Source organism: Seriola aureovittata, chromosome 1 (genome assembly GCF_021018895.1).
Source record: "Seriola aureovittata isolate HTS-2021-v1 ecotype China chromosome 1, ASM2101889v1, whole genome shotgun sequence".
NCBI classification, from domain to species: Eukaryota; Metazoa; Chordata; class Actinopteri; order Carangiformes; family Carangidae; genus Seriola; species Seriola aureovittata.
In genome coordinates, this window is record NC_079364.1 from 7,582,535 (window position 1) to 7,599,981 (window position 17,447).

The window sequence follows — 17,447 nt, forward strand, 5'->3', positions numbered from 1 at the left end:
GTTTGATGTGACCGGTTCTTGAACAACTGTTAATTAAAAAATTTACTACTTAGACTATTTAATTACTTTAGCCACACATGTGGACCCAAACCCACTATGAGGAGTGGGTTTGGGTCTGAATAACCCTCCAACAGCCATTAAAAGGCGCCAGAAACAACTTTTGAATTAAACCTAACCTACTTTCCTGGCCACTGGTTCTCCCATCACGACCTCACTGACCTCCTCCTTCTGAGGCGTGAAGGTCAAATTAACGATACATGTGGCACAGAAGCTACAAATGGACTGAGTTGGAAATCGTGGGACACTTGTTGAAGTGAGTCGTGGTGGCAGTTACCTGGGAAATATGCGGAACAGCGGCTCCTCCACGCTGTGATGTGGTGACGACACCTCCGCCTCCTCCGCGCGCTTGGAGCGCCCCCCCCCCCCCCCCCGCAGCGTCCATGCGTCTCTGTATCACCTTTTACACTCAAACCTTTTCTCTTAGCAGTCATTTAGAGGACATGTAGCGTAACCTTTTATCTGCGAGTTTATTTTTTTTAAAGTTATTTTTCGTGCATCGCATGGATTACAGTGTCCCATTCATGTTTTCCGGATCGCGCGGATTCAAGCTGCAGGTAAGAACCATCAAAAACAAACTGGTGATTTTTTTTTTTCTTGCCCCGGATGCGTAAAACAAGCACGTCTGGATTATATATGTTCCTGTAGGAAAATGATGCACAATAAGCAACATTTACCCGCCGATTTTTCTTTTTCATTTCCCTTGATCTGTCAAAGGCAGGTGCTGTTTGAGATTGAAGCATTAGCAGTCATTGATTTAATCCCTGTTATTGTGGCATATGTTTGAGATTAGTATTTTGAAGCCTAGTTGTGATGCGCACTGCTGGCAATCATTAAGGGTTTTAATAAATTGGAAGATAAACTGGATAATTTAGCGTGAAGAACATATCTTTATCATACATGCCACATAATTTGATTTTATATCTGTATTACACAGTTTGATTACAAGCATGTTCATCTATGAATCTACCCTGACACCTACAGCAAACTGACATGTGCTGTGACTGCAGCTGAGAGAGGTGGTGAACCAGCTGCTGCTGTGATGTGATGTGAGACTGGCTGAAAACCCTGAAGCAGAGAGTGAAACACACTCACTGGTTGATGCAGCATGACAACAGCCGTGCTCTTACTCTATCAGGTCCCTGTGCCATCCTCACATGCCACCAGCCAGATGTGACCCACTGCTACCTGTTTGTGAACCTGGGACCTCTCTGCCGATCGTCATGGGATGTGGCACCTCTGTCGCCACGGAAACGCAAGGGAAAAGAGTGGAAACAGGTGTGGCTGGTTTGCAGTGGAGCGCACAAAGTGTTGCTGGCTCAAAAGGCAGGTAGCCGCTGTTGTTTCTCCAATCATGCTCCATCCAGGACTGACTCATGTTTTCTTTGTCCTGTCAGCTGACAGGTTTTGACATTTGAACCTGTTGGAGAGGTGTTAAAAAACACAGTGGCATCAAATTAGAGCTGGCATGTTCATACACCTGGTGTGTAGACAGATAAGCTGAGCACAAATAGGGCCTTAAGTGTTAGATACTAATTGGAGAGCAAGCTCAGACATAAGTAGAATGGGGCTTTTAGCAAAACCTAATAAAAGAGAACACGGAGCAGCTCTTATTTCTGCCTCCTTACACAGACTTTCAGTTGCTTTCACAAATTACATTTAAAACCTACACACACTCTGAAATCACAGTATAGATCCTCAAATATCAACTGTCCTCTCCTCAGTCCAGATTGAAAACTCGAACTGAAACAAGCCAATAATAGACAAATTCAGCAACTATCTTGATAACTGATTAATCATTCCATTCATTATTTCTTTAATGTTTGCATTAGCATGAGCCAATGCCACATAACTCAACAATATATACATACCTTAAAGCACAAAACACAAAAGTCAACAAGAAAATACACACAGGGCAAGCAAACATGTCTCATATTCTCTGTTTGCAGCTTCTCACATGTAAATATCTGCACATCTGAAGACATTTTCTTGGACCCTCTGAAATTGTGAGGGGCTTTTTGTCACTAATCAATAATGAATATAATCATTACTTGAGCCCTGTTAAATACTAAAGATAACATAATTCCTGTTGTTTGTTTCTATGTTTTTATTGCTGAAGTATTGGTCTTCCTCTTCCTTTTATTTCGTTGATCTCCTCAGTGAAGCAATTTGCAACATAATTTAGGAAGTGCTCCTTAAAACAGTGTATTATTAGATTTAGTCGTGGCAGCATTGTGATTTTCTATTTAACACATCTCAGTGTCACCTTGTGTCGTAGGAATGTGATAATAATATTTTTTGCAGTTGTACATTTTCCTCAGACTTGTTACACACACACACACACACACACACACACACACACAGACAGCAGATGTTTGACAGATGGTGCTTTTTCTTTCTTAGCAGTCTGTCTCCTCGCCTCTATTTAATTGGTGCAGCTTCTCCTGAAAGCTCTTTTAATTTGCTTTGTTTTTCCAGTCCCGTTGTTTTGTTGCTCGTGATCTCCCCTGTGTCTTGTTATCTCTGTTACTGTGTGTGTGTGTGTGTGTGTGTGTGTGTCTGTGTGTGTGTGTGTGTGTTGCCTTGCACATGATTTTATTCAATTATGAGTCTTGGTCTGAATTGTATTTTTGTCTTCCTCTCACAGATGGAACAGTCAAGACTCCTACCCCGGCTCTGAGTAAGGACCCTGCTCATCTCTCAAGATCAGTCTGCGACATACGAGTCCCAGTGTGCATGCATCTCTGTGCAGACTACAGTTTTACATGTTCACCCGATAGTGAAAAGATACAGTTAGTAATGCTGGACTCTCACATGTCATATACATGCACTCTATGTACAGTATGTGACTCAAACACGTCTCTCAGCTGAATAAAATGTAACAGGTGATTTTTTGTTGTTGTTGTAGCTATGAAGGCAGCCGTTCTGATCCAGCGATGGTACCGGCGCTATGTGGCCCGTCTTGAGATGAGACGCAGGTACACCTGGAACATCTTTCAGTCGATTGAATACGCCGGAGAACAGGACCAGCTACAGGTGACTGTCAGCGCAGGCATCCCCCCCCACACACACACACCCACCCTGCCTATAAACTGAAATACACATTTATGTTGATTTTCATGTATGCTTAAATACTTTTTTTTCCTGTCTTCAGCTCTCCAGTTTCTTTAGTTTCATGCTGGACAACTTCACTCAGCTGAACGGAAATGGACCAGGTCAGGAGCCAAAAATCTTTTTATCCACAGGAAACGTAGATTAGTTTGTAGCATGTGTATTGAAAACTCTGAGTAGCGTTGATTTTATTTTAGAAAATATTCTTTTACTTTAACAGTGCTGCCATTTGGATGTCATGTCACATGTTTTCTTTAATACAGGATCTTCATTTTACTTTGTTATTTTGCTCTGAAAGTGTAAAGCACTCACTCATAATAGCACAGTCAGGGCTCTGTGTGTTTCAGTCATACTGAAACTAAATTCTATGATGATATTCTGTATTTTTTTTTTAGCTGTATACATAATTTTTTTGCTTTATTTGAGGTTAGTGCACTATAATGTTAAACTGAACAAGTAAAGAATGGAGTTTTCAAGAGATTTTTAGGTAAATATAAATAGTGGCAGATTAAATTTTGAAAATACAGTAATTTCAACCAGTCATTAGTTGCTGTTTAATGGTTGTTGTTTTGAACATATTCCAACACAGAAAGGTGTTTTTATATAGATATACATTTTTTTCCTTCCATCAAATTATCACCAGTGTTATTCATGCCACTGTATTTTGGTCTAGATTAAAAAACCCATTGCATATACCCTGTTGCTTAGCAACTGCTGTGAATGTGGAGGCTAGTGTTGGTTGGTGTGTTGCGCTCACACAGCTGTGGCTTAAGTGTGTATTGACCCACTCATCCAGCTAAAAAGCACAATGCTCCATTGACAAGCTAATCCTTAGGTCAGCTCTTATTGCAGCATCCACAGCGCATCGGTTTTACATTGAGTCAGTGATGCAAAGAGCCCAGACTCTGTTGTGTCTGTTTATTATATACAGCAGCCGTGTGTGTTTGTGTGTGTGAGAGACAGAATAGAAGCCAGTTAATAGACACTAAGGGTGGAAATTGACAAAAGACTTACTAAATAGAAATAGGCCTGTAGGTAGATTTCTGTTCATGTCTTTTTTTGTGTGAATAAATTAGAGGCCGTCGGTTTTTCATTAGCATATTGGAGTGGTCTTTTAATACAACAGTGAGGTCACACAGAGCTGGACGTGGTGTTGTGTCAAGCTGTTTATTACAAGGAACTACAAATTAAATCTGTATATTGAATATGTTTTAGTTCGGTGGGTAAACACTTCATTTTTTACCCTTCCTAAAGATTTGACTGCATCCATGTTACTTAAAGACACAGTCTGATTGCTGCAAGTGTTTTTCTATACTTTCTTCTTCCCTGTTAAAACCTGATGCTTAAATTGCCCACAATACAATTTAAACAATTAAATTCATAGCTTTGGCACACCTGGAGCCATGAAGACCTGCAAACAGACTCTGATGGATGAAGTCAGTGGAGTTCCCATCGTAGATCTTCATCATGTCTGACCAAGATCCATGACGGATCAAAACATTGCAGTATTTAAAGTTACAATGGGAGCATGAAACAGTGTGGGGATTTTACTTTGACCTGATCTATAAGGGTTGGGCGGTGACTGTTCTGTGAGATCTGCCATCAGAGAGATTTAGTTAGTGTGCCTTGAACAAGATAAGAATGTATGTTTATGAAGCTCAAAAGACATTGTGAGATGAAGTGTTGAGCTCAGTATGTTGACAGCTCCACACACTGTGACCTCCAGACTTGATCTCCCAGCTGCTGGACCCGGTGGTGGACCCCTGGTTAGACAGAGAGACCTGCTACAACCTGATCCCTGTTCCAGAGTCGTACACCGGGCCCCGACTGTCGTTTCCTCTCTCCATCTCTGACACCAACGCCCTGCTCAGTGCATTTAAGGAGCAGCAGGTACCGACTGCGTGTCTTTGGTCTTTCTCGCTCTCACTTTTGATTGTCTGTTTTTTTTTTTTTTATTTTGGGGGGACTCATTATATTTCTTCCACACAGGCTCTACATGCCAGATATGTTCTGCAGCTGCTGTACGAGACCAAAAAACTCCTGAAACAGATGCCCAACATCATCCACTTGTCAACATCCTACACCAAAGAGATCACTATATGTGGTGGGTGACTTGTTTGCCTTTTTTTTTTTACAGAATACCCGCAAAGGAGAAAGAAAAGGAGTGTGCACCTGCTACATAGAGTAAACAGAGCCGCTAAGTAAATGAATGACCTGCTTATTGCTTAAATGATCGCTGATGTCTGTAAATGTGTATTAAATACAGTTCACTGTATGTTAATGGCACTGTTCCAAGAAAGGAGGCCTTGTTTATTTGCACACTGATAAGCCACTTGACTCCACTTCCGCGGCTCCCTCCTCCTGCAGAGTCGCATCTCATTAAACTCAAGAATACTTGTGGCTGCAACAAAAGACACACACACATGAGGATTCCTCATTCAGGCTTCTCCATTGCTTTTATTTCCCATCGTTTGGTACAGGTGATCTGCATGGGCGCCTTGACGACTTACTGCTCATATTTTATAAGGTAAATCAATATTTTTTTTTCTATACAACAAATTTCTTTAGAGTCACTCACTATTTATTTTGCAGCAAAATGATGTTTCATGCTGATACACAAAAGATTTAAACGAGCAAATGTTTGTGACAGCCACATCTCTAAGCTCTGATTTTACATTTGTGACAGTGTGTTGACTTTGCGTTGCATGTTGCTGTTGTTCAGAACGGCCTTCCCTCTGCGGAGACGCCGTATGTGTTTAACGGGGACTTTGTGGACCGTGGGAAAAAGTCGATCGAAGTGGTCATCCTCCTGTTCGCCTACCTTCTGCTTTACCCCGACTACATGCACCTGAACCGAGGAAACCACGAAGACCACATAATGAACCTCAGGTGGATAGGAAGAGGAGTTGAAGTGAAAGAAAAATATTTATCGGTCTAGGTTTAGAAGCGTCTCAGTGTGATGTTGTTACGTTGTTGTTTCAGATATGGGTTCACAAAAGAAGTCATGCAGAAGTACAAGGTACAGTGAAGTCATGTAGGAGACTACTGTTGCACATTCTGCAGGTTTGATGACTGTCGCAGCTGGCAGAGCCGGGTTGATAATGGCTGCAATGTGAAATGAATTCCTTCTTCTTCTTCTTCTTGCTTTTTACTGTGTGTCACTGTGTGCAGACTCACGGCCGTGAGATCCTCCAGCTGTTTCAGGACATTTTCAGCCTTCTGCCGGTCGCGACAGTGATTGACGGGAAGATCCTGATCGTTCATGGAGGTATATCAGACCAGACTGACCTGGACTTCCTCAGCTCCATAGACAGGCACAAGGTCAGTGGAATGAAGCAGCCAACCTTCATCCTCTGCCCCTCTTCTATACTTGCTCTTTTAACAGCAATAATCAGTTTGGGCCACTAGATGTCAGAAAAACGCTTTTTGAAAATGCACAGATTCAAAGCCACCACACGTTAGCAAACAGCTGGTTCATATCCAACCATAGCAGTCATTTGGAGGCATGCTTCTTTCCATTTATTTGTGGTCTCTACCAACTTCTGAGCAAATGATGTGTTATCAGTATTATTATGGGTTATTAGCCTTCTACATGTTGGACTTTCTTCAACAGCCTGTTAGTAACTTTGCTTGTGTAACCCTAACCCAACACGGGATTACCAACAAGCCGAAGCAGAAAGCAGTTGCGCTTGCCTTGCTGTATATATATACATTTCTTAAGTCAAGGCTCCACAATCACAAATCACCAATTTGCCTTTACAATCTGTATAACATTTTGTCCATTACCCCCTATCCTCAGAGACTGGAGTCTGTTTGAACCTATTTTTAGACAAGTACCTTTATTCTCACTTTATTTCTGTCTTCCCTCCTCTGCTCTCCCAGGTGAAATCCGCCCTGAGGTTTCCCAGACGCAGTTTGGAGCAGCTGGACCTCGGTCAGTCCTGCAGGCAGGCAAAAAGGATGAGATCGACGGACAGCTCTCGTCCCAGCAGCAGTCGCAGCCACAGCAAGAACCAAAGAACTCCCAACCTGAGGTCTGACAGCACGGCAGCCCACAGATGCTTACAGATGTTACATTTCAAATGACAGACCCTCATTCTGCCCCCCCCTTTTTTTTTCTGAAGAAAGAGGCGATGCGGGCTCAGCCGGCAAGACAGCGCAGCTTCCACTTCTTCCTCTTCCTCATCCTCCTCATCTTCCTCTTCGCTCTGCTCTCCTCGAACGCCATCGTGCCTCTCGCCTCGTCCGTGCCCGTCTTCTCCCAGCATGCCTTACAATATCAATGTCCTCCAAGTGCCTTTCCTGGACTCTCTGTCCTCTGTTCCCCCTCCTTTACCTCCGCAACATGAACGAGAATGGAAACAGGTCAGAGGAGTGGAGGAATGAGTATTGTTCAACTCTGCCCCATTGTGATGTGCTCTGCGTCTTTTATCAGCTTTCTTCTTTCCTGCAGATAGTGGATATATTGTGGAGTGACCCTAAAACCCAAGAAGGCTGCAGTCCCAACACATTCAGAGGAGGGGGCTGCTACTTCGGCCCTGATGTCACCCAGAGACTGCTGCTCCAACATGGACTCCAGCTGCTCATCAGGTCCCACGAGTGCAAGCAGGAGGGATACGAGCTCTGTCATGGCGGACAGGTAGACGGGAAAGCAGTAAATGAATTAAAATTGTCCAAAAGTCTCCAAATGTCTGGAGTCTGGAGAAATAAATGTGTCCGTGTTTGTTTGCTCTCTATAGGTGATCACTATTTTCTCAGCATCAAACTATTATGAGGAGGGAAGCAACCGTGGTGCGTACATCAAAGTGGGCAGAGAACTGGTTCCCCGCTTCTACCAGTACCAAGTCAGCCGCACAACACGCAAACTCACCCTGACACAGAGGTACTGCAGGGGTCTGGAGTGTAACCGCTCACATTAACCACAGCTGGGTGTAGTAGCACTGAGGCAGTTAGTCAGTTAATGGATCAGCTCATTTAAAGACAGATATATAACAACTTTTTTGGCAATAAACTAATAGTTTAGGTAATTTATCATCTTTTTCCAGCCTCTTCACTGTGAGGATTTCCTCTATTTGTCTGTTTTTATAATTGTGATAGACATTTTTCACCATTTTGTGACATTTTATAGACGTAATTCTTAATGGATAAAGTGATTTAATAACTGACAGATTAATCAGTAATGACAATAGGTGTTTGTAAATGATGTAAGACAGCTCAGTCGTTAGTTAATGACTCGTGTTTAACTTTGTCTTTGCAGGGTACGAGCCGCGGAAGGCTCGGCTCTCAAGGCCCTGAAAGAGAAGCTGTTTTCCCATCGCACTGAGCTGATGGCAGGCTTCCAGCAGCACGACCAGAATAACACCGGTGACCTTTACCCACTCGGTTTATTTGCCTTTCTTATGAACATGTATTTAACTCAGGTTGACACATATAGTTGTTATATGTAAATATATCTTTTTTCAGGAAATGTGTCAGTCAGTGAATGGGCTCAGGTGCTGGAGTCTGTGCTGAGACTGGACCTGCCCTGGAGGACACTCCGTCCACACTTAACCCGTCTGGCAGCAGATGGCAGTGTGGAGTATCAGTCCTGCTTCGAGGATATGGAAGCGGGGATTCCTCTGCCTCAGGTCAGAAGCAGAGCACTGGAAAGTAACCAACTACATTTACCCAAGTACTGCTGCTTTGAGAACCTTGTATTTTAATCGTTGGAGATTTCATACTTGTGCACATTGTACCTTTTACTCCACTACATTTATTGATAACTGTAGTTACTTGTTTGCATCATGAGTGTTTAAATATTGATGACAGTTTATTCATTGGTTTTGTTTCAGTTTAAGAATTAATTTTTTCAGCATGTAGCAAAACACGCAGAAATAATATATTGGCATGAAAACAATGCATTCAGAAAGTATTCAGACCCCTTCATTTTATTTTGTTATGTTGCAGCCTCATGTTAAAATCAAATGTTAAAAATAAAATTTCCCCCTCATCAATCTGCACTAAATAGCCTTTATCAATAAAGCAAAAACTAAATTTTAGAATTTTTTCCAAATTCATTAAAAAGGAAAAACTGAAATATCACACTGAGATAAGTATTCAGACCTGTTGCCATGACACTTGAAATTTAGCCCAGGTGCTTCCAATTTCTCTTGATCCATTTAGATGATCAACCACCGGAGTCACTACCAGTCCAAACTTTTTCGTGCCCTTTTTTTCTTCTACAGACTCAGTCACATCCAGACTATTTAGAGCATTCAAATACTGCTTACATTTTTTTAATGAGTACCTTTGGATAATAATAATAATAATAATACTTCCCTTTATTGAACATTTTTTGAGATTTTTTACTTGTACTCTTGCAGTACTTCTTAGTACTATAATGTAGTACTTCACTGCTGCTAATAATCACATTAAGAGGCTTAGTTGTCTTCCATCTATTTCCTTTTCCTTTTCTCTCTTTGTTCTTTTAGGTCACTCCGAACTTGGCTGACACTCTGTTCAGATACAGGACAGACATTGAGATAATATTCAACATTATTGACAAAGACCATTCAGGTAAATAACAGCTGTATCTCTTGGGAGACAATGTTTCAGTAATTTGAAACGTATTCCTCAAAATTAAGTCTGTGGGTGGCACGTGTTACATTCAGGTCTCATCTCCACTGAGGAGTTTCGTCACACCTGGCGTCTTTTCAGCGCCCACCTGGGCGTTGACATCGACGACAGAGCCATCGATGACCTGGCGCGAAGTATCGACTTCAACAAGGACGGCAGTATAGACTTCACCGAGTTCCTGGAGGCCTTCAGAGTGGTACACAAACTGGACAACAAGGATCAGCAACTCAACGGAAAGATTGATGGAGAGAAGTATTCGTGAAGGGAGAAACCTGAACATTAAATTGCTGAAGTCCTGCATGATCAGCAGAGAAAGTAATGGAGGAAGGAAAGCAGGAATAAGAAGACACAATTTAGTATTTCTTAAGCACCTTTAGACAGTTGAACACTAAAAAGTGGTAGAGAGTTGGTGATGTACCTACAATTATTGGTACATTTTGTCAATTGTTGGTGTATTAACTGGAGTTTGTTACCATCTAGTAAGATGATGTTGGTAGCAGACAGAGTCCTGAGCTTAGAGGTTCACAGGACACAAACCCAAGCAAACGTCAACCAAGTGAAAAAAAAATGCTAGAAAAAAGGGCAACTGTAATAATCTGAATAGACTTGAGGCTACACATATTTTAGGTGCGGTTTGATTTAGTGCAGGTGCAGACTTCTGAGAAACACGTGAACAACAGAAGTACCAGTGCAATGCAGCACAATCCAATACAGCTGTTCTGCCCCGAAGTCTGCTTTAATAATGCTGATAATGTTCAGCGTTTCCGACACTGTCACAGAGGTGTTAATTAAGTCATATGTTTTAGCAGTGAGGTTATGGTTATTGGCGGTGTTGTACTGGACTGGATTGTACTCAGAGGTGTTTCTAATATTCTGCCTCCTATGTGTGTAAGTAGGAGAAATATAATGTATAATAGAAACACATAGGCCTAATGAAAAATAGAAACACCTGTCAATATAATTGATTGTAGTCCAGTATAACACCACCTTTAACTATGACCTCAGTAATGAACATGTGATTGAACTTACACATTTCAGACAATGTCAACGAAAAAAAAACAACATTATGAACTTAGTTAAGGTGGAATAAATGACAGAGCTGTTGAATTCAGTTGCAATTAGTTGCACAAGTGTCCCTAAGAAAGTGGACATAGGTTGTATCTCAGTACTGTAGTATTGCAAGTATTGATGACTGAAGGCTTCAGCATTGGAAAAAATGCTGCTGCTGAAGTCAGGGTTTCAGCTGGTATGTGTTCAACTGTTGGACTAAAATTGAATAAAAATGTTATTGTTGTTGTTGTTTTTTAGACTACTTGCAATTTTGTGTGTGTTTTTACTCTGTGTGTTTCAGTCCACATGTGTGTTCCTCTGGCATCCTGCCCACTATAATTACCAAACGATGAGAGCAGTTAAACAGGCGCAGGCATCCTGTCAGCCTGAGGAAATAATAGGTTCTTACTTCCCTGAAGGCATTAACCTGTGCAGCACATGCTCACACACTCTTATAAGTGAAGGGTGAGAGACAAACAGGTGTGGAGAATAACATTTTTTTTTTTGCCAGGGCTCTTGGATATTTGGAAATCATGATTTTAATCACTTTATTTAATACAATGAGTAACATTGTTGCTACGACTACCACCACTACAAAACTCCTCATCCATCTGTCAGAGTGTTTTGTGAATATACTATCTCAACCCACCCTCCTCCCATCTGCCTCTCCTGTAGTAATCCCACACCACAGTCTACGCCCCCCCACCCCCACCCCTCAATCTTCAACCTCTCATACACTCCCCACTTTCACTCTCAAAGTACTCTCCTCCCATTCCTTCCCCTCCACATCTGACGAGAGCTATCCCAGCTCTGTAGTGTCATCCTGGTCGCACACTCCAACTGGAGCTCAGATGGGGCTCCTGGCAGCTCTGGTCGCTCTGCTCTGCATCTACACTCCAGGTATTTCTTCAACTTAATTTTCACACCTGTGTGCTGTTAACAGAAGCAGTGTTTTCAGACAACCGCAGGCACTCACTGTGAGACTGTCTACAGCGTCTGTTGCTCAGGGATGCAGTGGCTTTAGAAACCTGGAAAACGGGAGAACATTTTTCCGTTACAGCGGACTGCTGGTGATCTTCCGCTGTCACCCAGGCTACAAGCTCCATGGATACAAAACCAACAGCTGTGTGTCTGGGCACTGGTCCCGGGACCCACCAGTCTGTGTTGGTGAGGAGCTTCATTCATGAGTATACTGTAAACCTGTGATTTTTCATTTTGCATTTCTATTTCTGTTTTTGTCAGTAGATTTATTTAGGCGCCTGATGGGGATTTAAAGAGAGACAACAACAAAGGCAACAGAGGTTTCTGATCAGACTAAAACTTTGGATCTCTTTCCATAATATTCTTCCCCTCTTTCAGGCTCCGGCTGCTCCAGCCCGGGGCTGCTGACCCACGGGACGAGCAGCATGAATGAGGATGGCTCCTGGGCAGCGTTCAGCTGTAATAGTGGCTTCCAGCTACTTGGGCCCTCAATGTTATACTGTAAGGGCCACAGCTGGAATGGCACAAAGCCTGTATGCAAAGGTGAGCATGAAAAAAACAACTATAATAGTTTCACATTTTGGAAAGTTACTTTGCTTATGTTCTGTCTTACCTAGAGTTAATGGGACCCAGGACTATTTCTTGGTGTTAATTCTCCCATATCCATTAACTCTTTATTCATGTCGGAAAGTTGCTCTTAACCATTTGATCTCTCCTTTTCTCTCCTTGTTAGAGTCCGACATGATGAGCTCGGTTTCAGGCGTCAGTGTGCTGAAGCCAAACATACTCCAGCACCTTCAGGCGGCTGTAGTTCTGAAGACCCAGCAACAGTCCCACTATGACGTCCTGTCTAACACAGCTGCCAAAGAAGCAAACCTTAAATTTGGCTTGATGTCTCATACACCATCACAAATGTCCAACAGTGAGAGGATGAAAGTGACTAACCTCAAAGTCCGCCTGCAGCAGCACATTCAGATTAAAGTCAAAGACGGAGTCCAAGCAGCTCATCATGAGGCTCAACTTCAGGAGGCAAATGAAGCCCAAGGGTCGGAAACAGGAAGTGGGAGGCACGGCTCAGAAGAGAAACCAGAGAAGGTGGACAACGTTACAGAAACATTCGCCTTTAAATCACATCTAACTACTACTGTCTCCTCTACCTTATCATTAGTGTCAGGAAGAGAGCGATCAGTATCTTCACCACCATCATTCTCAACAGCTCATACATCAACTATCACTGCTGCCACAAATACTACGTTCAAGCATACTCTCCCAACTGTGATCCGATTTGGAGAAGCTGTCACATCCCAGGATTATGTGACGAACTCTGAAGCAGTAACGGACTCTTCACAAACTGCAGGTGAAGACCAACAGGCCGGAACCGGCCTCCAGTATCCGCCTTTGTCTCAGCCTGGCTCTGTAGATGAAGAGGAGCCCACAGAGACTTCAACATACACTTTATCTCCTTCTGTTTATTCCATTTCTATCAGTTCTCTCTCCGTTTCATCTCCTGCTTCATATGCAACCCCTGTGTCATTATCAAACCCCCTTCCCTCCTTGCCTGCCTCAACTTCCTCACGTCCCAGCTCCACCGCCACGTCCAGTTTAAAAACACAAACGCCCAATGTCACCCTTCCATCAAACACTTCCCCCAGCGGTGAGGCAAGATCTCACCAGACTGAACGCCACAACCTCACGATGAACGCCTCCTCCGCACCACCTCTGACCCTCAGCGGACGACCTGTGTGCCCGTACCCACCTGTGCCCGCTCATGGGACCTTCCACTTTCGTAACGTAGAGAATCCAGGTCCCGGAGCGTACAGACATTACATACAGTACGCCTGCTACTCTGGTTATACACTGGCTCATGGAGACATACACAGCTACTGCCAGCGGGGGGGCACCTGGAGTGGAATCACCCCTGTTTGTCTGGGTACGTGCTGCTTCATGACTTATTGATCCTTCGATTCATTTGAAAATGCTGCAGTTGTGCTTATTGACAAGGAAAGGGAAAGATGTGCTGATGGGTACGTGCAAAATATTGATTTGCCATTAATCCAGATCAATAGCAATCTTTTATTAATTTATTGTGCTGTTGTTTATTGTCGATATGAGGGAGTTTCTTTACCAGAATTTTATTTTAGTTCTACTTTTCAATATTATCGGTGGATCCAGGAGCAGTCCTAACAGTTAACAGTCCTAAACTCAAAGATATTCAATGTATTATCACATAAGACAAATAAAAGGCAGAACATCCTCACCTTTGAAAACCTGGAACTAGGTAATGTTTGGCATTTATGCTTAAAAATGAAGTTAACAATTGGAACAGTGGATTGACAAAGAATTCAAATCAAATTTGCAATTTTGCCAATTAATTTTCTAAATAACTTTTTTAAGCAAACAGTGTCAAACATCCCCTGGTGCCATTGTCTGTGATGGTGAACTCGACCCTGGGTTGGTTATGTTAAACTTAAATACTTGATAAAACAACTTTTCAACAAATGCATTCAATGTAAACCAAAACAATGAAGGACTTACAACTAGATTTTGTCTCAAATAAAAATGCACAAAATTGAGGATGGAGGACTTTGATTAATCAAATTATGTTGACCCAAAGGACATGGAGTAAAGCTGGGGTTTTGGTGCCCCTGGAGGTCTGGCCTGTCTGGGCAGCCTTGGAAATTACCCCTGAACTGATCCATCCTCCATCCTTACTGTTTTTCTCCAGAGTTGACGCCATGTTCAGTGAACAACGGCGGCTGTTCCCAGCTGTGCACTCACTCCCAACACTTCAACCAGAGCGCCAACCAGAACCACACCAGAACTCAGTGCCACTGCAGACCTGGATTCACTCTGCTGGATGATGGGCAAACATGTCGAGGTGAGCATATTCCTGTTTCTTTTTTTCCTCTTTCCCCAAAGCTTTCACTGTGACTGTAACATTCTTCCTGGATCCTCTGTGGACGCCCTGAGCTCTTCCTAATAACATCACAGCCTGCACCGAGGCGTGTTACAGCACAGCAGGGAATCTCCTTCACGTGTTTTTTGTGTTTGATGTTTCATGGCTCACAGACAAACATAAGTGAGCTGTGAAATTTATGGCAGCGCGATCACCTTGTAGCACTTAGAAGCCTGACAGTGACTGTATATATCGTCTCAAGTTACACACGCCTGCTCACAGACAACCTATCATTTGTGCGAGCCATCGGTGGACGGTGTTGATATTATTTTTGAACAGTGTTATTATCAGTGTGAACTTTGACAGGTAGTGCTGTCCAGAGATCATGGTTTGGCTGATTATTGTTTAGTTGAAGCCTAAAAAGATTCCACTGCGATGACATAACGCTCGTAAACGTTCCCGTCTGACGGAAAGTGCACATTTATTTAGGTCCTCATTTCAAAAGAGAAATGTCAGAAAATGAAAATATGTTGAGCCATTAACACAGAAAAGGAAGGTATATCAAAAAACCGGTGCTTTCCTAGATGACAGGGCCACACCGGGAAAACAAGGGCAGAGCTGATGCACAAGCTCGTCCTCCTTACACATCCTTGTTTCCTGTGTCTGCAGAGCAGGAAGTCAGACAACATCTGTGTTATGGTTTGCTCATAACAGGCAACAACAACAAGCTAACATGGACACACATCAGTGAGGTTTCACATTGATTCAGAGCAGCAGAGAATACAACCTTTCATCTTACAGCTCTTTTCTTTCATCTCCATGCAGCCTGGACTCTGTGTTTTTCTGTGTGTTTTAAATCTGATTCATTCTGTCATTCAAACCAGTGCAAGATGTGTAATTTATGTATGTAATAATTATTGCTTTCGCTCATTTCAGATTGTTCTTGTTGTGGTGTGTGTCTGTTGGAATGTGTGTAGATTTAGATGAGTGTGTGGAGGTGCAGCACCAGTGTCAGCAGAGATGCATCAACACATTTGGTTCTTTTAAGTGCAGCTGTGATGAGGGCTACCAGCCGGGTCACGACCAAACCTCCTGCCCAGGTGTGCGCATGCGGCTGTGTGTCTTTATACATTAGTGTCTGTTTATGTCATTTATGTCAAAATGTTTTTCTGCATCACTCTCACTCTTTCCAGATGTGGATGAGTGCTTGCTGCCTGTCGCTGTAACAGGCTGTGTGTTTGGCTGTGTTAACACTCCTGGAAGCTTCCATTGCCAGTGTCCCACTGGCTACAGCCTTCAGTCGGCAGCCAGCCACTGTCAAGGTTGGCGAACACTTGCTAAATATTACTGTCAACCATGTCTTCCTCTTTTTAGCCATGCTAGCAGCATGCTAGCAACATGGCTGTAGGGATGATAATGTTGGTAAGTCAGGCCACCACTTTGATTTGGATTTAAATATCTCAGCATAAGACTTGACTTTGATTACACTTGGCCTTTGTTTCCTCCATGTCACACAACTCAAATTTGAAAATCCCAGTTACTTACCTGAAATATGTTAAGAATTGTATTCCAAGTAGATTATATCCCAAAAAATCTAATTATTTAAACATAAAGCAAAAGTGGTAAAGTAGGTCCTACATTACAACATTCAGGGTCATTTTAATTAGAGTTTATGAGACTAATTTTTACACATTTAGAAAAGCCTCAATACTTCTTTGTTTCATGTGCTGTTGCACTTTCGATAAAACGACTATAAAATTGTCACCTTCTCCTAAACTTCCTTTTCTTAGATATAGATGAGTGTGCTGGTAATCAGGGGCTTGGGCCATGTATGGTGCAATGCCATAACTCACCAGGATCCTACCGATGCTCCTGCACCTATGGGCACATCTTAGCTGGAGACGGACACAGCTGCATCGCCGAGTGTCCGACTGGATACAGGAAGCAACCAACACCACCTGAGAATTCAGCTGCACAAGCTCTTAAGGAGGAGTGTGTAGGTAGGAAAAAAAATTAAAAGCTAAAGTTATTCCATGTATGTTCCTTTATTTCTCCATAGAAATCATCAATAAATTTCTCCAACTTATGTAAAAAAAAAACTGAGGTTCTCGGTTTTGTCCTCAGATATAAATGAGTGCCATGAGGAAAGGTGTGAATGGCAGTGTGTCAACCTGCCAGGCTCTTACCGCTGCATCTGCCCCAGAGGATACACACTTCAGAGAGATGGCAAACGCTGCAAGGGTCAGTGCGGTAGCAAAATTAAACTATTTTGTAAAGTGCAAATATTTAATTCATTAAAAAAAAAAAAATCTCTCCTGTCCTCCAGACATTAATGAGTGCAGTCGCAGGAATGGAGGTTGTTCCCACCTGTGTTTGAACCAGAAAGGTGGGTACAAATGTGCCTGCCCAGCCACCCATCGCCTCTCCCCTTACAGCTGGAAGAAATGTCTACCGAGGACAACAGCCAACGCCGCTGGCTGAGCCGCGCAGTACACCCGACACAAGTGTCTCCTGCTACTGCATGTCACAGTCCTGGACGGGTTTTCAAGACCGTGATGAGTGAGGAGTAAAGGAGGAGACGTGTTATAGTGGCCGGGACAGTTCAACCAGACATTAAAATTGAATGTAAAAGATGCATTGTAAAACTCAAAGTAAATAAAGAACATAAAAGTGTAATTTTGTCAAATAATAATCTCCTTATTCTGAAGAGCTACAGTGTATTGATGAATTATTAAAG

General features: G+C 42.6%; 2 protein-coding genes across 5 annotated transcripts; both read left to right on the forward strand.

The window, feature by feature from the left end:
• The first annotated feature begins 436 nt into the window (after nt 1–436).
• Nucleotides 437–11,095, forward strand: ppef1 (protein phosphatase, EF-hand calcium binding domain 1). Of its 4 annotated transcripts, none has more exons than XM_056382100.1 (19): nt 437–614; nt 1,042–1,383; nt 2,705–2,737; nt 2,966–3,093; nt 3,212–3,272; nt 4,895–5,058; nt 5,158–5,272; nt 5,649–5,695; nt 5,891–6,057; nt 6,151–6,187; nt 6,340–6,489; nt 7,051–7,202; nt 7,293–7,533; nt 7,622–7,807; nt 7,908–8,050; nt 8,426–8,532; nt 8,632–8,795; nt 9,639–9,723; nt 9,819–11,095. In XM_056382100.1, the coding sequence occupies exons 2-19, from the start codon at nt 1,215–1,217 to the stop codon at nt 10,043–10,045; spliced, it is 2,376 nt and encodes a 791-aa protein (XP_056238075.1). In that variant the 5' UTR covers nt 437–614; nt 1,042–1,214; the 3' UTR covers nt 10,046–11,095. The 4 variants fall into 4 exon arrangements, with proteins under 4 accessions (XP_056238075.1, XP_056238066.1, XP_056238084.1 ...); XM_056382091.1 differs by having other exon boundaries at nt 1,196–1,383; XM_056382109.1 differs by having other exon boundaries at nt 1,196–1,335.
• A 484-nt stretch (nt 11,096–11,579) lies between these two features.
• Nucleotides 11,580–17,386, forward strand: si:dkey-163f14.6 (uncharacterized). Its single transcript, XM_056378986.1, has 10 exons — nt 11,580–11,733; nt 11,827–12,000; nt 12,193–12,357; nt 12,548–13,744; nt 14,540–14,692; nt 15,688–15,810; nt 15,904–16,032; nt 16,501–16,710; nt 16,835–16,951; nt 17,037–17,386. The coding sequence occupies exons 1-10, from the start codon at nt 11,685–11,687 to the stop codon at nt 17,189–17,191; spliced, it is 2,472 nt and encodes an 823-aa protein (XP_056234961.1). The 5' UTR covers nt 11,580–11,684; the 3' UTR covers nt 17,192–17,386.
• Nucleotides 17,387–17,447: the final 61 nt, after the last annotated feature.